The 20,433-nt window shown below is 37.8% G+C and overlaps 1 protein-coding gene across 1 annotated transcript in view; it reads right to left on the reverse strand.

The window, feature by feature from the left end:
• LOC149564772 (TRAF-type zinc finger-like protein) overlaps positions 1-20,218 on the reverse strand; it is an 82,926-nt gene extending 62,708 nt beyond the window's left edge. Inside the window, exon 1 of the mRNA XM_089818363.1 lies at positions 19,965-20,218. Coding sequence (XP_089674489.1) covers positions 19,965-20,014 — 50 coding nt within the window. The 5' untranslated portion in view covers positions 20,015-20,218. The remainder of the gene's footprint in view (positions 1-19,964) is intronic.
• Positions 20,219-20,433: the final 215 nt, after the last annotated feature.

Genomic DNA, 20,433 nt, shown 5'->3' on the forward strand with positions numbered 1-20,433 from the left:
CCTGGGAGAGGAGGAACAAGACTCTCGTGAGTCTCAATTATGACAAGAATATCTGCAGATCCCACAGCATCACGGAGCAAACCAGGTAATGACCATAAAGATCCATTACCATTCCAGCAATTAACAAGAAGGGAGCAAGTGGGGTTCTCCCCCTCTTGTCAGACTATTGGCGGGGCCATCATTTGGCCTTAGGGGCCTGTCTCTCTATCCAACCACTGAGGGGTGAATCTCTAATAACTACTTTCAGATTCCTGATAATTGCCCATTTACCATCTCGTCTAGCATTTGCAACAACACTGCGAGCATGTTTGAGCTCTACAACCTGAGCCTTCGTGAGATCTTCATCTAAGAAGATCTTGGAAGCAAGAGAAAAAAGCTTCCTCTTAGCACGGAGAGCTTGGAGCCTATCAGCAAGTGAAAGGAATCTAATAAAATAGGACATCCCCATGTCCAAACCAGCACCTATCCAATGTGATGTCAGTAAGACCAAGTTGGTCACAAAGAAAGGAGCGTCCAGCTACGAGAGGATCATGAGAAGAGGAAAGTCCACAAACCCGCAGGTTAAGCTCACGAACACGTCTCACCCTCTTATTCTCGATCTTACCTTGTACCATTTTGTCAATATTAGCCAGAGGTTGAGAGTCTGTGTTACCACAAAGAGAGGCCCAATATTTGACCTTCAATTCAGTTTCAGAAACAAGAGAGGAGTGTTTAGCTGCAATGATGGATTGTTGTTCTTTGATGGAATCAAGTCCTTCTAGTTGTGAAATAATAGAGCTGATACTAGTTTGTAGTCCAGCTGTTTCAGTAGTGAAAGTATCTGAGAAACTTTGGAATCGAGCCATATTGGAGGTTGTGACATTCTTAAGTTCAGTAATGGTATCATTTAGAGAGGTAACCTGCTCTCTCAGTTGCAAATTGTCTAATTCAAACTTGGAAATCCTGTCGCATAACCTCTGATAAGTGAGAATTTGTTGTCCATTGGTTGAAATTGAGTCAACACTGTCTGCCATATCCAAAGAGCAAGAAATACTGAAGCAAAGCCCACCAAAGAACCAACAAGGGACATAGAACTGTAGACCAACCAGCAGAAGAGGGGCAGAATCAAATTGTACCCGGCAAAAGTCACACCAAACCAAGAACTTAAGCACGACAAAAATAGCAGTAACTGAAGTCGTAGACCCGCAGTTACATGTAGAAACCCCGTTCTCCAATGGTCATAACAGTTACAAACTCGGCAGAAGAAACAACTGGCCACTAAAATAAACCAGCCCTACATGCGACCAACACAGCAGATGACTACACATAGTGCAGGAGGAGCACGACAAGACGAAGAAGATAAATCAACACCCCACGCAGCAGATCGAAAACAAAATCGTGAATAGGCGAGTTGAAAAATTGCAAATTGAAACTGAAACCAAAACCCACGAAAATGAATATGCGGAAGGGAAAAGAAAAATCGGGGAAGGCAATCACCCAATAACCAAAAGGCTCAAATTGAAGCTTACAATCGCAACCTCCTAGTGAGATCATCCTACCAAGTAAAAGTGGTTGTTTCATCCTCGAGCTTGTAAATCAACAAGTCTTTGATCTTTGGTTCTCTACAAATCTGAAGGTTTTTGGCCTCAAATCTAGAATTCTAAACAATGTGCGATCTAAGCAGCATTTGCTAGGGTTTAATGCATGGACAACAATTCACCGGCACATCCAAGTAGAAATATTATGAAGACCCATGACTAATATGAGATTCCATCAAAACAACAGCTAAGATGTTAGTTGTTGGGTTAACAAGTCTCAGGCCCTAGTACTGGTCAAGTTCAAACCAGGCAACGTTCGACTTTGGATCCAACCAAGGTTCGCACCCGAGCAGCCCAGTTTGTCTGGGACAAACCTAGGACGAACCTATGACAAACTGGGGCATGCCTGAGTGGATCCACAGAGAATCAAGGCAAACCGACCGACACAGATAGGCATGGAATACAATTCTTTTTTGCAATTTTAACTTTTGGAGGAAGCCGTGAACCCTCTTTGCTTTTCTTGAATACTGTTTTCATGGAATTCATAAACACAGACCATTTAAATAAGTTGTTAAATGTAAGCAATTGTCTATGGAACTAGGTCTACTCGAGCATTTCGTAAAAAAGCTCCAATGTTTTATTTTGGAGCTTCATATTGTCATTATTTTTATCTAACAATTAATTATGTAGGAAACCACTCCTTGTCCACCACGCATAATCGTTACAATTCACTGCCAAAAAAATTAACAGTACCAAAGATCTAAGAATTATTTATGATGTGATTTTACCATCTTCCTCGTTTCTTCCCTCACAAGAGACATTGATTTTAGGTAATTAGTTTCTGATAAAGTTTATCTAAGAATTGTGAAAGATGGATGGTCAAAATTATAACTGGTATAAACTATAGATGTCTTGAATGTGTATATGAATATCTGAAAAATGATGGGAGATGCCAGTCCAGGCTAACTCTAAGATTTTAGACAACTTCTCTAGAGTTTGCTCATGTGTGATGTAACAATAACCACAGTACTTAACCCTTCTCCAATAGCATTGGATTTAATTATCTCTACCTTGTCACTTGCTAAATGGTCCAATATTTGAAGTATGTGATACTATGATGGTATGATCATGATGCTAGGATTACAAGTGTATGGTGTTTTTGTTGTTTATATGATACTATGTGACATTATAATTGTAATTCATGCTTCTAGGCTACTAATTTTTACATTGTTTTTGTACTATGAACCCAAACTCCATTTCAAATTTTGCTGTACTGGTGAATGGTTTCTTGAACCCAAACCAATACTAACAACTTCAACTAAGATCTATGCTACGACCATGGGTGGCTGGTCGAGCAATGCAAGCAAACGGCTCCCTTTTCCACAATCAAGATTTATTTCACCTTCATCTTTGGTTTGAATTTATGAGAGTATGGACCCTAGAAACTTAGGTGAGGTAAACAATGCGGAAAAAGTTGAAAAAATTGAAGATCAGAGGCTTAAGATCTTGTGTGACTCATGCCATTGGTTTGGTCAGAGTTTACAAAAGGTATGCCATAAAGAAAGCTTCGATACTCTGACTAGAATAAAGGAAAAAGGCAAAGTTGTGCAGAAAAGCACACAAGGATGGTAAGTTTGATATGTCGATAGCTTGCATGCACTTAGGAGATTAGTCATGCTTCCACAGTTTATGACCTTTGAGAGCTTAGATAAGTATATGGGGGATGAAGAAGGGTTGAACTTGTGTAATTCTTGGCCAAGGAAGTCACGAAAAGTAGGAATTATGCCTTTGGTCTACAAACATAAATTAATTGAAAAGGGGACATTGAAAAGGCTGATTTGATAGGGTATAGGGTGTAATGTTCCCTTTTTGGACATTAGAAAGATTGAAGTCTCATTATATTTAATGTTAGATTTGACTAGGAGAGCATAGAATCAAATTATAAAAAGGTCAATTTAATGTTATAAAGAGGGCAAAAGGTCAAGGAGGAATAAGACGAAAAGCCAAAGGGAAGTTGAAGAGTCACAAGGAAATAAGATGAAAGTTGGGGAGTCAAAGAGTCTTAGTTTGTGTATAAAAAGGAAAATAGGTTCATTCCTAGGTATGCTTGAATTATTGATTCAATTTCAATTTTCTCTCTTGTGAGAGTTATTCAGGAACCTTCATCTTTCAACTAGTATGAGGACGTAGCCCCTCATGCCGGCAGACAGTGGACGCAAACCCATTGTCTAGGGAGACATCGGTTCAGGTGTTTCACATGCACTTATAGGTTCTTATTCTAGTATTCCAATCTGACTGTTACTCTGTATTTAGGATTGGATTTGTTAGTATTAGTTTTGTTAGGGTTGGATTTGTTAGGATCTGGAAAAACCTAGTGCTCACATTTGCACTTTTAGAACTGAGATTCAGATTGATACATCGATCTGCAGAAGGTGGGAGTTCCACATCAAGAAGAAGAATAGTGACTGAAGAGTCTTAGCTATTTGTAACCCAAGGAAGTAGTGCATCGAACAAGTATTAACAATTCATGAGATTCTGGTAAAAATAGGAGTCAGCATCAAGTATACTCGTTCTCAATTGGTAGAACAGACCCGTCATTTATCACCATAGTTACATGGGTACCAATACCGTCCGGACAGAAAGTGATTGGTGTGAAGGATATCAGACTTCAACAATTCCTCAGCAATAAAGGAACCGACGACAAACTCTGGTGTGGAGGCAAGAGAACTCAGTGGATGACTTGAATTACTCTCTCATCGTGGTTTATATACTCTGTTAGTGGGTGTGGAAAAGTAGTGACCAGCTTCACTTTAAGTATTATTTGAACCAAGTGCGAATGGTGAAGAGTAGTAAATAGCTTCAGTCGAGCCATTTCAGTAGAGAAGATATTGATAGTGGAAGTCGATTGACAGTTTAAAGTCAGTTCAAATCAGCATGAATGGAGGCAGCTTGCGGTATTAGCCATTCACAAGATGATGGCACAATCACATCTGGTTAACTGTGAAATCAATAGGCGACACCAATATAGTTAGGAGGGAAGTCTAAACATACGCAAGGGGAGACTGAGGATAGTCGAGCTACGCAAACCAAAGTGGATTGACCAAGATAGGCAGCAGTTTAATTATTAGGACACCGGAAGTCAGTATGGGTGTGAAGACCTAACGTGGGCCGCAGCAATAGGCGAGGTCATTGGAAGTCAACCGTCCAACACACCCTGAGAATACACTCAAGGGGCCAATGAACAGTGAGCATCCTTGATGACAAGTACTCAAGAAAGCACGAACCTCTCTGAGAACAGAAGTCACTCCAAAGCAAACTGTGGGGGATGGCAAAATTAACGGCAAGAATCCCATATGACACATGGAGTAGAAAATCGAAGGCGTAATCAGTTATTTCACGCATTAAAACTAAACTGGTGAGGTGTCAAGTCCAAACTGGACGTAACCGTGGATGTAGTGGGAGTTACATAATCACACGAAACGTAACAACTAAAGGTATGAATATTTGGTAACAATATTGTATGCAGGAGGAACATCGCAGAAGAATACGCTTGCCGTTAAGAATTTGCAGAAGGAAAACATTGAGTTTTTGTACGGGGATGGATAAAGATGCGTTAGGTAAATACAGAGAAGTATCGAACTTCTACAAGAGAGAAATTTCTTTTAGTGATAAAACGGAGTACAAGCTGGAAATAGTTCCAATTAACTTTTAATATTTAGTTGTAATAGGAGTTGGACTTATCGGAAGGCTTCACTATGATAAGACATTACCAATCATAGTCACATGTGCTTCATGTTGATATCAAATAGCACACTAGTTGTAACGCCAGCATTGAAGCCTTTGTTGCCATTATACAGGAATTCGAGAAAAATTTGGATCGTGATAAATATGCAATTATAATTGTGCCCCCGAATTTCATGTTTAAAGCCAAGATCTTTTCACCTTCCAAATTATGTGCAGTATTTAGAAGAGTTGCAAATTTAGCTATCAGTGAGTCCTAACCAATCTTTCCAGGAAGATGACTTTGGTGATGTAGAATCTTTTGGCAACAGATTTTGGATACTACTTGATTTGAATGATTTCTAGAAAACAAGCACTTAATGGCAATAAAAAACAAATCATCATATCTTCTCAACATTTTTTTATGACAAAGGAAAATCCTCCCATCGTAGGGTAAAAAAGGTTGCTGGCATTTATAAGTCCGAGAATTCAGAATTTGATGGGTGACTAGATCTCTTCGCATAATCGAATAGAATGTCTTTACATTCATATGAATCATCAATAACTGAAAAATAGTCTATTTGAGTCTGTTACTGCTCTAAGTAAAATATGTATTTAAAACAATGGAAGCTTGTACGTGCAGCAATAATTTCTATTAGATCACGATAAGTGGAAAATGTAGCAGGTAAATGCAGGTTCTGGAATACAAGCTAGCTTCAGCATTGTTTAGAAATTACTTACATATCAAAATACAATTAGGGAAGACCCTTAGAAGTTAAAAATCAGGAGGTTGCGCATTCAAATATTCTTGTGGATTGCAAACAAACTAATGTGAATTCCTGTGAGCCAAATCAATTGGGCCCTACTACTATTGTTCGAAGAATTGATAAATAGTCTAGTATGTGAATGAAGGTAGAAGAGGGGTGTACGGCTGCCTAGCACATACAAACGTCACCATTAAACCAGTAGGAGTTTCATTACTAGAGCATCTCTATAGCATTGTGCGTGGTGTACCGCATCAGAGTTAACAGGACTTTGTAACATGGAAACAATTAAAGAGGTGCACTTAGAGTGTGAGTTGTAGCTACAGTCAGAAAGGTTAGCAAATTTTGGGCACAACGTAGCAATTGCAGCTTAACAATAGATTGAGCAAAAAGGTCAGATATCAAATTTTATCGCAGTCAGATGTTTTCAAGCTTCAGGTTGAATGTTGTAGTCAAAAAGTCAGGCCACAGCAGCATTGATTGAAGATCTCCGCACATCGGGTTTCTATTTTATTGAAAGAACATTCATCTTGACAATTTGGAAAATATAGAGTTTGATAAAACCAAGGGAGGTACTATGAAGCGACAAGTGCAATTAGGCCAAAATTTTGAATCTGATATAAGAGTAGAAATAATCAACATTTACAGAGACTATAAAGAACTTCCTACCCGAATTTAGAATGATTTACCGTTCAGCGATTACTTAGAACTCCATCTAGAGCAGCAAAATAAGACAGATATGACAAAAAGAAAGTATTTGGAAGTGGTTCAGGATCTCCTTGCAAAAGATCAATGCAAGAATGTGTATGAAGAATTTCCAGTAGACCAAACCATCTAATAGAGGGTCTTGAAAAAGTAGAGCAGTCAACCCCCATTGATTTGTAGCCTTCTAGTGATCACGCAGAAGAGGTGATCACGCAGAAGAGGTGATACAGGGTGCAAGTTTCTACGTTGGTGATTTGGAGCTTAGCTTTGACAAGCAAGTGGATGAGATCGATTGCACACAAAGTAATAGCAGGTTGGGGACTTTGTGTGATGAACCCTATATTTCCTATGCCCATGACAAGACTTCAGAAAAACAATCCAAGATAACACTACAAGATGATGAACCGCTTCAACAGGACAATAATGTCTTACATATCTTAAAGAATCAGTTGAAGGTTAGTAATGAAATGGTTGTGGCATCGCTGGTTCATTATGACAGCACACACATGATGGTTAAGGATCTCTACAGGAAGGTTCAAAAGGGAATGGAAGAAGAATGGCTTGTTTCTGATTTGCAAGTGATCAAAACAGCTCTTGAAACTACGAAATTAGAATATTTGTAATTGCTTTCCGAGTGGAATAACATTCTTAAGATTGCAGAAACACATGTTGATCAGCTGAATAAAGAAAGGAATGAGATTGAGAAGCTCAATAGAGAGCTTAAGGAAACCTAGGAGGCATTAAATGATGTTCGGATTTCCCTTCAGGAAGCAGAAAAACAGATTAGGAACACAAATCACTCTCAAGAACAGAAGGATAAAGAGACACGGGTAAAGGTAATTGATGAACTTGATAGCATTCAGCAAACGTATGCTTTAGATAGTTGCACCACGCGATCGAGTTCCAATACTTCAGAACACATTCAGCTTATAGACAAACCTCTGTTTGAGGTAGATGCTATTTGGATTTCCGATAACCCACTTTTTAAGGTAGAGGAGAGAGTTCCTCTTGGATTCTAAGAAGAGGATGATCTTGACTTAAGAGATTCAGATCAAGCTACAGTTCTTAACAGCGAAACTTGGTCACAGGATGGGAGTGATGATTTGACTACGATTATGCATCATTGGATCTGTCCACCTAGGGTTCCTAATTTCACACCATACAAGAGTTGGTTGGATTATTTACATCAGCCTTTGGATAGTTTTTGGTGTAGCATTGAGGAGAGTTATGTGTTGATCATAAAGAATGCTCTTTCAACTTCATTCTTATTCATAGTACCTATGTACTCGGACGTTCTCCAGATTGAAGATGACAGTATGGTATTTGTTGTGCCCAGGATGTTACCTTCAAATTTTAAGCGGCTTGTTTATTACATCATCTATTTAGGCCGGGTTGTCACCATCCTCTGGGTTATGCATAGTTCTCTGATACATTTCTATCTTATCATATCGGCTGGTTATGACAACAAGGTTAGGGATCTAGGTGTTGATCATATGTATTTATGGCTTGTTGAGGACCTTCTTGTAATTCTATTCACTTTGACGTTGGATACAGTGATGATCAAAGTTGTACAGCTTACAAGTGCAGCGTCATTGCATAGAGTTATATGGAATCTAGGGATCCAATTGCCAGATGGATTGCAGAGTGAAACTTTGCTTCGCAGGATGGCCGGATTTGTTTTTAGATTGGGCTACAGGGCTACATGCAAACTCATATGGGATCCTCGTACTGATTTCTTGAGACAAGCAATTTTAAAGGGGGAGATTTGTAATGTCCCCTTTTTTGACATTAGAAAGTTTGAAGTCTCGTTATATTTAATGTTAAATTTGACTAGGAGAGCGTAGAATCAAATTATAAAAAGGTCAATTTAATGTTTATAAAGAGGGCAAAAGGTCAAGGAGGAATAAGACGAAAAGCTGGAGGGAAGTTGAAGCGTCACAAGGGAATAGAACGAAAGCCAAAGGGGAGTCGAAGAGTCTTAGTCTATGTATAAAAAGGGAAAGAGGTTCATTCTTGGGTATGCTTGAATTATTGGATCAGTTTCAATTCTCTCTTGTGAGAGTTATTCAGGAAGATTCAGCTTTCAGCTAGTATGAGGACGTAGCCCCTCATGCCGGTAGATAGTGGACGCAAACCCATTGTCCAGGGAGAGATCAGTTCAAGTGTTTCACATGCGCTTACAGGTTCTTATTCTAATATTCCAATCTGACTATTGATCTGTATTTAGGATTGGATTTGTTAGTGTTGGTTATTGTATTACTATTGTACAATGCAATAACATTGTTTAAGGAGTTTTATGAGACTTTTCTAGTTTTATCATTGTGGCTCTGTAATGCATTTCAATATGCTTGAAATCCTTAATATTATTTTGAAAAGAACTGGTTATTAATCTTGTGGAGAATCTTCGTGTTTTATTATCATATCATTTTACATTTGCCCGTGTTTGAGTTTGAGTATTATAATTAGGAAGAAGCTAGTTAAACATCTGTTGGATTTTGTACCGATTTCGATTGTGCTCACAATACACCTGCATGTGTTTAGTTTTGAATATAGTCAAAAGGGGAAAAACGAGTAAATACCCAGTTAGGGATATTTCATACGGCAGCTTCTTGGCATAAGGCTGAAGTCCAGCAACAAATTATCAATCCCATTGTAGCGAGAGCAAGTAAGATGATTTGAGATGGAACCAACTTATTTGGGCTTATAAACAACAAATCCTATAGCTGAGGAAAGAAGTTATAGTAAAAGGTTGGTTCTAGCTCCTAGTAAGCTTAACTTGAGCTCAAATGATCGGAGAGTAATTCTTTAATTGCCAATGAAGCATTACAAACCAAGAAAGGTAGCTGCTCACTCTTAAAAGCTGTACTGAAAGAAGCCTTTACAGCCTTTATTCTCATGCACAATTTCCATAAGATTTGACTAAAGCATTTGCTATTGTCAGGCAAACAAAATTGTGGAACATCTTCCAAAGAAAATGATATAGAAGTCCATGTAAGATCATCAAGAAATCACAATGGAATATGGGCTTGTAAAAGTCTTCATTTTCAATGGTATCCCTATGGGGCCTCATCTGCCACAATCAAGGTATCATCATTTATTAGTGATTAATAATAATCAAAGATTGGGTTTGCTAGTGAATCTTCACCCCACTGTAATGTAATCTATAGATGGCCTGGGACAAGAAACTTTATTTTGGTAGTTGGGGTTGAATTCTCAGTTTGGTGAGAATTGTTGATAAAATATTTAAATCTATTATCATTATGAAGAGGCCAAACCCTTGTGGACCAGAGTCTTGGGAAGAAACAAAACCAAAGGAGTAAAGTCTTCAATTCTCCCCATGTTGATGTTGATGCCACTTCCAAATCAGGTGTACTAAGTTACACTGCAACAGATTTAAGATCAGAGAGAAGGAGACAACTATATGAGCACCAAGTGGATACTCACATACTGAAGATTGAAACATTCTATTCTAAATTGGAGATATGTACCAAGTCTCATAATATAGAGCCTAACCAATTGAATACAAGAAATTTACATCCTAAGAAGAACGAAGTGACACGGTACATTGAAGATTGTGGCACTTTATGATTGTGTGATTACAACATAGCCCATATAAGAGATTATGACGATGACACACATTTGAGAGCATGATAAAGCCATGCCAAAAAATATGCCCAAAGTAGTTGACCATTGAAGACACCTCCAATTGGACTGTTGCCAAGAAAACAAAAACAATTGACCACTAATGGTTGTTGCATGGAAGATCGGAAAATTGGTCGATACGAGTTCAATAGGGTGGTCAAAAAAGATTTTCAATTTTGCTTATTTAAAAAAAGATATTCATTTTTTAAAAACTTTCAATGATCTTAAAAAAAAATTATTAAATAATAAAGTTTTTTTTGAACTTTTTCTTTTAATGATTAAACTTGTCAAAATCAAGCTATAACAAACTTAAGTTGTTACATAAAAGGCCAGATAAGATCTATGCATCACAATTGCAAAAGAATACAAATAAGGCCATGTGTTGAAAAATATATGCTCTTTCAAAAAAATTGAACCTAAAAAAGAATGTATGAGCTCGAATGAGGCCCCAGGAGTCATAAAAATGGGAATTACTCAACTATTTGAAAATTCACGCACTCGAATTAGAAATTACATACCCCATTGTGAGAGCATGAAATTCTAGCCCAACTGAAAAAAATGCTCAAAAGACTCTAGATTACTAAGATATCATTGTTAGAAAATCATCTCCAAACCGTAGAGTAATTATGAGTCTCGTACGACCATGGGGGCAAATTTGTTTATGAGGGCTCTGAGCAACAAATCCAATTTTGAAAGATTGTAAATTGGTCTTAGCTAATTTGGGGCTTTAGAATCCAATGGTGACCTCATCACACCAGCAAGTTCTTCACGAGATAATTCCAGCCACAGAATCCATCAAAAAATGCACTCAAATTGTTTGCCATACACACGCCAACACCTTATATCCAACTTATTGTTTGTCATTCTTGAAAAATTAGGTTTCAATTAGATAAATGCAAGAAAAGATTTATAATTTTGTGCCTTGTAATGTCCCCTTTCAGAAATAAGATTTAATAATAAATAAATAATAATATTAAAACATAAGCATAGAGTGCAATGGTGCTCCGGTCTGCCATCGCATCTAGAGTTTTGCTGCAAGTAAACAGGGTTGTGTTTGCTTTTGGGTCCCTGGGATATACTGCTGTGAATGGTGACAATCTAAAGGCCTGCCACGCCTCACTTACGGAAAGGGTTTTCAAGGAAGGAGAATTTCCCCATACTGGCCCCCAAAGAGCTCATTGTTGGCCTGTGGAAGGAATGGGCTTTTCAAGTGTTTCTCTGCAAGGCTAACACTAGAGTAAAGTTGTCTCTTGTTGTTTTCGAGATGATGAGGACAAATTGATAAAAGAATGTTGCGAGAGGATTTCAAGGGTTTCAAATTCAGGGACTCTTCAACTGCCCTTGGATGTATGTCAGGGTTCCAAGGACATTCCCATGGCATGATGATGGTTCCTTTGGTATCCAAGAAGGAAGCAAAAGACAATTTTGGGTAAGTCAGCCAAATTTTCCGAAAGATAGGTACTGTGTTTTCTAATCGAGGCATGTACAAGGAAGCGGCAAAGGTGGAGAAGAAATATTTTGAACCGCTTGCCAAGAAATGAATAGTTTGTCTAGGCAAAAATGTTGAGGCGGAGGTAGCTAATATTGCAAAAAAATTCAAGGAGACAGATTTAAGGCTGTTTAGCCCACCCTCAGAGAGCTGCACAATTGGATTTTAGAGAGGTGGGGACCTATTTTGGATGGAAATGTTCAGATTTACCCTCAAGCTAGGGGTTTCTTTGCCATAACCTTTGATAACAAGCAAGATAGGAAGAATATCTTTCATGCTTCCATTTGGAGCTGGGAGAACAAATTTTGTTGCTACTAAAGCCATGGTACCCGTCTTTCAATCTAATCACCGAATCCTTCAACAAGATCCCCCTATGGGTAAGATTTCCAAACCTAACTAGTTTGGATCATGTCTGGAAGCAATTGGGAACACTTCAAGTAAATTTATGAGTGGAGACGAGGAATCCTAGAATTTTTTTCCATTCTAAGCACATATTTTGGTAAAGGTGGATGTTACAAAAGCCCTAGCTATGGATTTATCGCTGAAACTAGCTAATGGCAAGCGAATACAACCACTGGATTATGAAGGCATCCCTTTCAAATGCAGGAGATGTTTTCAAACAAAGCATGTGGCTGTAAGTTGACCAAAAAAGAGAGTGCACAAGCAAGGGACATGGTGGAAGGATAACTTGTGTAAATTATATTCAATGGAGAAAGAGGAGATGGCTCCAGAGGGGGTTCCAAAATAAGCTGCCAAGGCTCCCAAGCAAGTTTTAGCTTTTGATTCTTTGGGTAATCATAAGGGAGACAATTCCCTGGGAGAGAAGTATCGAGAGGAAATGTGAACTAAGGCCTCGAGAGTCGTGATTGGAGTTATATCTTGTGGTGGGCCCAAAGAAAGATAGTCAGCTACTCAAAAGAAAGTGGACAAGGTTGAGCCTACTGCTCTACTAGAGGGTGTGAGAAGGGGACCTATTCCTAAAGCTTGTGAAAAGGATTTTTTCTTTTTTGTAGATGGAAGTTTTGGAAATGAGGAATAATTTCAAAGGGACAACCTTGGCGCTACAAAAGGGTGGACAAGCCCTTGATGTGGTAGAAGAAGGTTGGAAGAAAGATGGCAACTAGTAAAGGGAAAAATAGACAAGAAGGCAACGAAAGAGGGAGGATTTGATATGATTTTAAGATCACATTTGAAATGTGGGGCAACTAAAAAACTTAATCCTCAAACTTGTTAATAGGTCCTTTTAAGGTTGCTTTGTTTTCTATGGAGAAGTAGTTCTCTTTTGTAACTACCACTAGTTCAAGCCAAGCTTAAACCCGATTTACTTATAATCAAAATATAACCTTATCACCAATCAAAATATATATATATATATATATTAGAATATAAATTAGAATATAAATTTATATTAAAATTTAATAAAGTTTAATGAATGGTCAAAAGGCATGGAATAAACGGATGTGACACTCTCAAACATGAGATATAAAAGAACTTAGTTAACCAGTTCTCCCCTTGGCCCTTCGAACCAAGGGAATTTCAAACCAGTTCTCGATCCTAGTCCCGGTTCCCTTGAGGGTTCCACTTGGGTTTGAACCCAAGCAGGTTGGTTCCTTCGAGTCAAACCTAGGTTGCACTAGGGCAGACCCAAGTAGACCGATTGCAAACCAAGTATAGTTCCATTGGGAACATTTTATAATTTAGTGCAAAAAACAATTAATACAGAATTTGAATAAAGATTTTTAGCATTACAAATAAAATTTTCTGAAGTTCAAATATTTATTACATCAAATTAAACTAGCCCTCAAGATTTCTTCCATTGAAATATTTATATCAAATTGTTGATAATGGCCCCTATCCAAATAATTGGACGCTCTATATGGTGATAAATCATATTTTAAACATTACACAATGTCTTCAATAGGTGAAGGGAGTTGCAAGCTACTTATATAACATTTTTCAAATGCTAATTACAAACAAACAAGCTCTTTGTACAATGAAAAAGTAATAAGCGTTGGACAACTTAGAAAGCATGCATGTTATTAGTGCAGTTAATCCCAATAACATTGACAATGTTTGTGAACCAACTAATGCCTTTGATGAAGAAGAAGAAGAAGAAGATGAAGATTTAGCTAATCCATTAGATGAATGAAACTTAGGATAAGGTTCTAATTGTTGAAAGTTTAAACAATGATACTTGAACTCGATATTATTTTAATATTTTGGTGTTGCTAATAGATATGACGCTAAGATTACAAGTTTATAGTGTTTTTGTTCTTTTTATGATACTATGTGGCATTCTAATCTTAATTCATCTTTCTAGGCTACATACATATGTATATGTGTGTGTGTGTATTACATGTTTTTGTACTAATGAACCCAAACCCCAATTCAAGATTTTGACGTACCAGTGAACCGGTTCTTCGAACCCAAACTTGAACCTGAACTTGAACCGGTAATTTAGTAAAAGAAGAAAAGAATTTCATTTGAAAATGGGATAAGGAGAAAAGATGAAAGAAAGGAGCATGGAAACTAACAAAGGAATAATGGAAGATTGGAATGGGAAGAATTGATGAAGACTTAGGATTCTTTTAAAACGTGGTAATTAAGAAAGGTTGTGACCATTTCATAGGACATGAATGATAAAGAGTTGACTCATTCACAAGGTGGTGCAAATGAAATGTTGTGACTATTTCAGAAGGCATAAAGGATGAAGGGTCGTGACTCTCAAAAGGGTGGTAGTTATGAAAGGTGGTGACTCCTTCATGAGGCATAAATAATGAAGAGTTGTCTCTCTCTCAAAAGGTGGTGACTATGAAAGGGTGTGACCATTACAAAGGGCAGGTGTCGTAACAAGATGTGACTCTCCCTTCCATTAGAAGAGATAAAGAGAAGGATTCATTTGAGGAGAACATCCAAGGGAGATAGATAGATAGATAAAATTTTAACGTCCACGAGGCTAAAAATAGCCTATGGGACAGCAAGACAACTCAAGCAGACTTAAGTAACAATGTTCGTTGCTTGTGTAGGATGATGATGAGTCCACCCAATTGCTCAATGTACTCTTCGTTGAATAGGTTATGCCAAGAACTGTCACATATAGTGTCCGCAAATTTATCTCTACTACTCTTGTAGGCTTCACATTCTAAAATAAAGTGTTGTTCAGTTTCCACTTTCCCAGAATTGCAGAATCTGCAAATTCTTTCTTCCCAAGCCTCCTTTGGCCTCTTCCAACGTCCGGTCTCACAACGAAGTTGGTGAGAGTTGGTTCTCAGCTGAGCAATAAGAATTTTAGCCCTCCAAGAAATGTTGGCTCCTATGTATGCTTTTTGGAGTTGATCACAAGCGGGGTTGAATTGATTTATATAATATAATTTCTTCCTTCCGATCTCGCTTCTCCAATTTCTCTTGTAGAATTTCTCCATGACAAAGACCTTTATTTCTTTATTATTTGTGGGGCACATATTGAATTGAATATTCCATTTACTCATCCATTTGATGTTTTGTTGCATCCATGTCCTTTTTCGCTGACATAGTGTGTCCCTAAAGACCACTTTAGGCCATCTATCCTCTTCCATTTTTTCGATTCTTTTTAGATAACTTAGAAGGCGAACCATAGCAAGTGCCTCAATAGGAGCAGCCCCCATTTCACTTAGCATGATATCATATGCATTTGGAGAATTATTTATTATTCTTAAAAGCTACAAGGAAAAGTGGTGACTCAAAGCTTATGAAAGGTGGTGACCCTTTCACCAAGAAAGTATAAAGGAAGGCACATTCCAAGCATTTAAGGAACACCTATCAATCATCACTCATGAACCATCAAGACAAATCATTCATTCATCCAGCAACCATTGGTCCCTTGCTATATCAATCAATCAGCAAGATCAAGCAAACAATCATCAAATCCATATCAATCATCAATTCACCTTGAGATCAAGGAAGCAAACAATTCACCAATCACACATCAATCTATTAAATCAACAATCACCTAATCATCACTCGCCAATACCTCAAGCCATCAAAGTAAAGGAATTCATTCATTCAATCAATCAATCAATCTTCAAATTGGAATATAGTATTTTACTACATGATCTCTCAAATATTAAAGGGAAGAAATAATACTTACAAGTGTAAATTATATTGATTGTGGTCTGCATTTCCATACATAATGGAATGGAAGGGAAAAAGCAGATATTGGTAATAGATTAAGGCATATAGCAGTTCAATTACATAAACTCAATTCTTAGTGTGAGCATCATGCGATACATATATTGCTTAATGAAAATGTTTATGATTATGTGTATACAGTTCAGGACTATGATTGCTTATGTGTGTGTAGATAAATACACCTCTGATTTAATATACATCTCATGATTATCTGTGATAGTATCATAGATATATTACTGATTCAAGAATATTTTGCTATAGAAGGTATGTATCAAATGCTATGTATGTTTATACTCTCTGACTGTTGTGACCAGCCATGGTAGGGGAAATGAGGGATTACAGGCAAAGGAATGGTGACGGGGGCACCTTCTAGGCACACCGCCTCATCGTATATGACCAGTGAGTCCCATGGAGACCAAAGGGGGGCAGAGAGAACTGCCTTTGGACTTAGGAAGGATGGACTTTCTGGAGACCCCGTTCTGAATACTCATCATGACCTCTGTCATGGAAAACAAATGCATAAGGATGTTCAATCACTGGAATTAAGATAGAAGTGGCAAGATTGAGAGAACAGTAGGACCCTTCACTAGGTACACACCCTCCCACCTTATATGGATGGCACGGGCCAAGAGAGATGGTACATCCACTTTTGGGCCTATGGTGAAGAATCTCTAGGGCACCATATCTTATCTCTTCTGTGGTTGAGTTATCTTAAAATTGATTTGAGCAATCTTGACCTACACAATTTAATAAGTGTTTATTTCTAACTCGAAGAAATTTATTTATGAATTATGATTATAAATAATTCCTAATTTTCTTGCAGGATCTCGATCGAAGTGAAACATAAACCAGAGCCCTACTTGTTCTTCTGAGAACAAATTGTAACCTAGGCCAAAATTGGGGACATTACATGGATCCTTCTATTTATGCCTGCCTCTGGTCGCAATTTTCAGTTACAAATTACAATTGTGAAGGATGCATCAATGCATGAGACAAGATCTAGATGCACGTAAGCCATTTGAAAAGGGGCACAGCTATCCACAACGCTTCCATGCATTCAAGAAATGCCCTGAAAATGTTCCAGCAATAAGAGATGTATTTAAATTTTCAATACTTATTTAACAATTATTATTTTGTCAGCCTCATTTGAAGTGTGGTTTCATATAAAAATGAAACATTGTGAACTCACTATAGGGGTTAAAAAACAACTCTCATCCTGTTTACTGTATATGGCTTTGGAAACACATAAGCAATAACAAAGAACTGAATAATTGATCAGAAAAACATAAGCCTTCACTTTGAGACAAAATCATAATGCCAGATACTAAGGATGCGTGAACACACCCGAATAGCTATATTGATATCAGGTAAATTGCATCTGAGAATGATGCTTTTATTTCAGGGCAGAATTTTGCACATTTGGAGGCTTAAGTTTTATGAATCAGCAAGGCGAAGTTTGGAAACTGGAAGTCAAGTTTGATGGTAATATGGTTGGAAGAAACCGGCACCTATTTGTCACTGCAGCCAAATGATGCTATGATTCACCTACATTGGCATTCCTCTAGTGATATCAGACTGGGCGAGTTGGATTAGAAGGGAGATGATTTCTAGCTGGTCTCTGTTGCCTAGGAACTTCCATTTTCAAGCAGCAATAAGCTAGCATATAACCATGCTGTTGTTTTATTATTTTGAAGAGATACATGAAAAGTAAAGTGAATTCTTTCTGGCCTACAAAACATTATCAAGTCCAGCTTCCTAGCATTGACGGCAGTATAGGAAAAACAGACTTAAAGATCAGTGGTGTCTCAGACAATAGAGATAAAAGTGCAAAATTAATAACTTCAAAATCTTAACTATTTGATTTATAGCACTGGGCTCTATAAAAAAACATTTCAAAGCTTGAAAGAAGGGACAACAAATTGAACCCCATTGGATTGCACAATGAGAAAAGATTGTTGTTTCTTATCCATCAGAATATGGTTTAGCGATATGCTAGAGCACTTCCTATAATGATGACCTTGACAGGTGTGTCCCTATCATTAAAATTGTCTGTCTATTGATGAGTCATGAAGGAAATACCAGAGACACCGGCACTGGATGAATCGTTGACCCCAGATCAGTATAACAAATATGACTGCTCTGATGACTATACTAATGAATCAATTTCCTACATGAGAAAAAGAGGTATTGTTATTTCATTTACATAAGGTAAATTGAAAAATATTCCATAAGGGAGGTATCATGCACCATATTGATGTTGTACATGGCTGGTACATGAAAAGCAATCATTGCCTTGCTTCACTTTTCACTGGTGACATTTTTCACATTTCACCATTATCTTGAGGCTACAGATCGGCCACCAACCCCACCAGAAACATCTACTTGGGATTGAATTTCTAATTGCTTGAGTTTTTCTTGCTCTTCTTGTAGCAATTGCTCTCTAAATATCACATTTTTGGCCAATCATCACACTCACATAGCAAACAACAGTTATCAAGGAAAAATTATTACATTTAGAAGTTAAGACAATTTTCTTGTCAAATTAACCTATATCTGTTGAGCCTCAATATCATACCCTTACTGAAAAAAGGGCTATGTTGTGATTGTGAATGGGTCAAGCTCATATGCAAAAACAGCCGAGTTCAAAACTCCACACCACATTAAGATAACCTCCCCTCCAGAGTATACCCAATCAGGGATGTTAGTATGCTAAACTCCACCATAGTACACAGTGAATTAAGGCAAAGCATTAGTATTAACACATTCAGTCTGTTGAACAACTGAGAGTTTAGAAAACGGGCTATTCTTAACCTGCACCCAGTTTGGACAAACCCATTTTTTTGTCTTTGTAAAATAAAGAGGCTATTTACCACATTTAAGTGCAGATGACATGATAGGAGGATTGGTAAAGTAGGTGGCTCCAGGTTTGAATCTCATTTAATCACTTCCAAAAATTGTCATAAAATGTTCGACCATTGAACCGGATGCATATTAAGTAGAAACAATGTAACACCAATACTGGGGTACGTCGGGACGGCGGAACGAGTTTCCGGGATGGGGGAAAATGGGTTTCATTTTCGGGATGGCGGGGAGATGGCTAGGGGACAGCGGCAAGGGGAGAACGGGGCAGGGAGGGGCGTTGTATATTATACATATAGAACTTGAAATGCTTGTTATGAAATGATGTTTCAGTAGAACATAACAAATTAAAATACTTGAACATAGCAAAATTACAATATGAACTAGAAACATTCAACATTCAACATAGTAACATATTACATACCCAATAGTAACATTCAAAAATCAAAATTCAAATAGAATCCAAATCCCCATTCCAGCGGCATCATGGTTGCGAAATGGCAGAGGAGGGGGTACTTGGGTACGCAAGTACCCAGTGCAGGGAAGTCTCAGGGACAGGTACTCCGAGGTTTGGGAGGGGGTGCAAGTCCCTGTGTAACACTGAGTAGAACCCAGTAAATATAATCAGTATTGATGACGGATGAGGCTAAGGATTTAGCGCACCCATATATGTCCCCAATTCATCTACGCTCTATCGCGTGTCTGTCATCAGTAAAGTTTTTTTTTACTTTTTTAAGTTAAATTAAATTCAGAATAAAAAGCTCATATTGCAAATCGCCTAGGCTTTCATCAGAGAGCTCCAACTTCAAATTCGGAGCAGCCATGTTAAGCATTGAAATGGGATATAAGACAGCTTCCACCTCGATCACAAGAAATAAAGTTTTCCAATTTGAATTATATTAAAACAAGATATGCTCAGGAGACCAGGGTCTTCACCTCTAATAGAGAAACATTAAATTTGACTTATATACATAAACACGACAGGCCCTTATTCTCAATTTCCAAGGCCACACAGGCTCAAAACAAAACATTTCGAAGGTAGATCAAATTGTACCAGACAACTACAATACGAACAATAATTGAGCTATAAAAGAAAGTTACCAATGATTACAGAGCGTGCTCGTGCTGGTAACAGTCGAGGGCAGCGCCATTGCAGCTAAAACGAAACAAAGAAAGCCAAAAAGAGACAGCAAATCCTCGCTCCGAAGTGATTTGAGCGATGATATGTATTATTAAAGGCAAGTTACTGTCCAGATATGGCGTAGAACTGCTTTTCGATGGGCAAAGCGTGGACTTCAAAGTGAGGGAGTTGAATTAAATAAACTCGGATCAGAAACTTTAAAGGCCTAATTTTATGCCATCTTCAAAGCCAAGTTATTGTAGCTTTTTGTGAAAGCGAAAGTGTGTGTCAACCTACCTACTTCCCGGTTGGGGATTTAATATTTAAAGTAGGAGAAGATGGATTATAATTGTATTGGATGGTTTTGTTGTTGTAGAGAGTCAATTGGAGATTTGATTAAGGAGGAGTAAAGTTAGTTTTCAATTTATCATTAACCTATATATACACATA

Source organism: Cupressus sempervirens, chromosome 3 (genome assembly GCF_028749045.1).
Source record: "Cupressus sempervirens isolate cs-2001-9-10 chromosome 3, ASM2874904v1, whole genome shotgun sequence".
Taxonomy (NCBI): domain Eukaryota; kingdom Viridiplantae; phylum Streptophyta; class Pinopsida; order Cupressales; family Cupressaceae; genus Cupressus; species Cupressus sempervirens.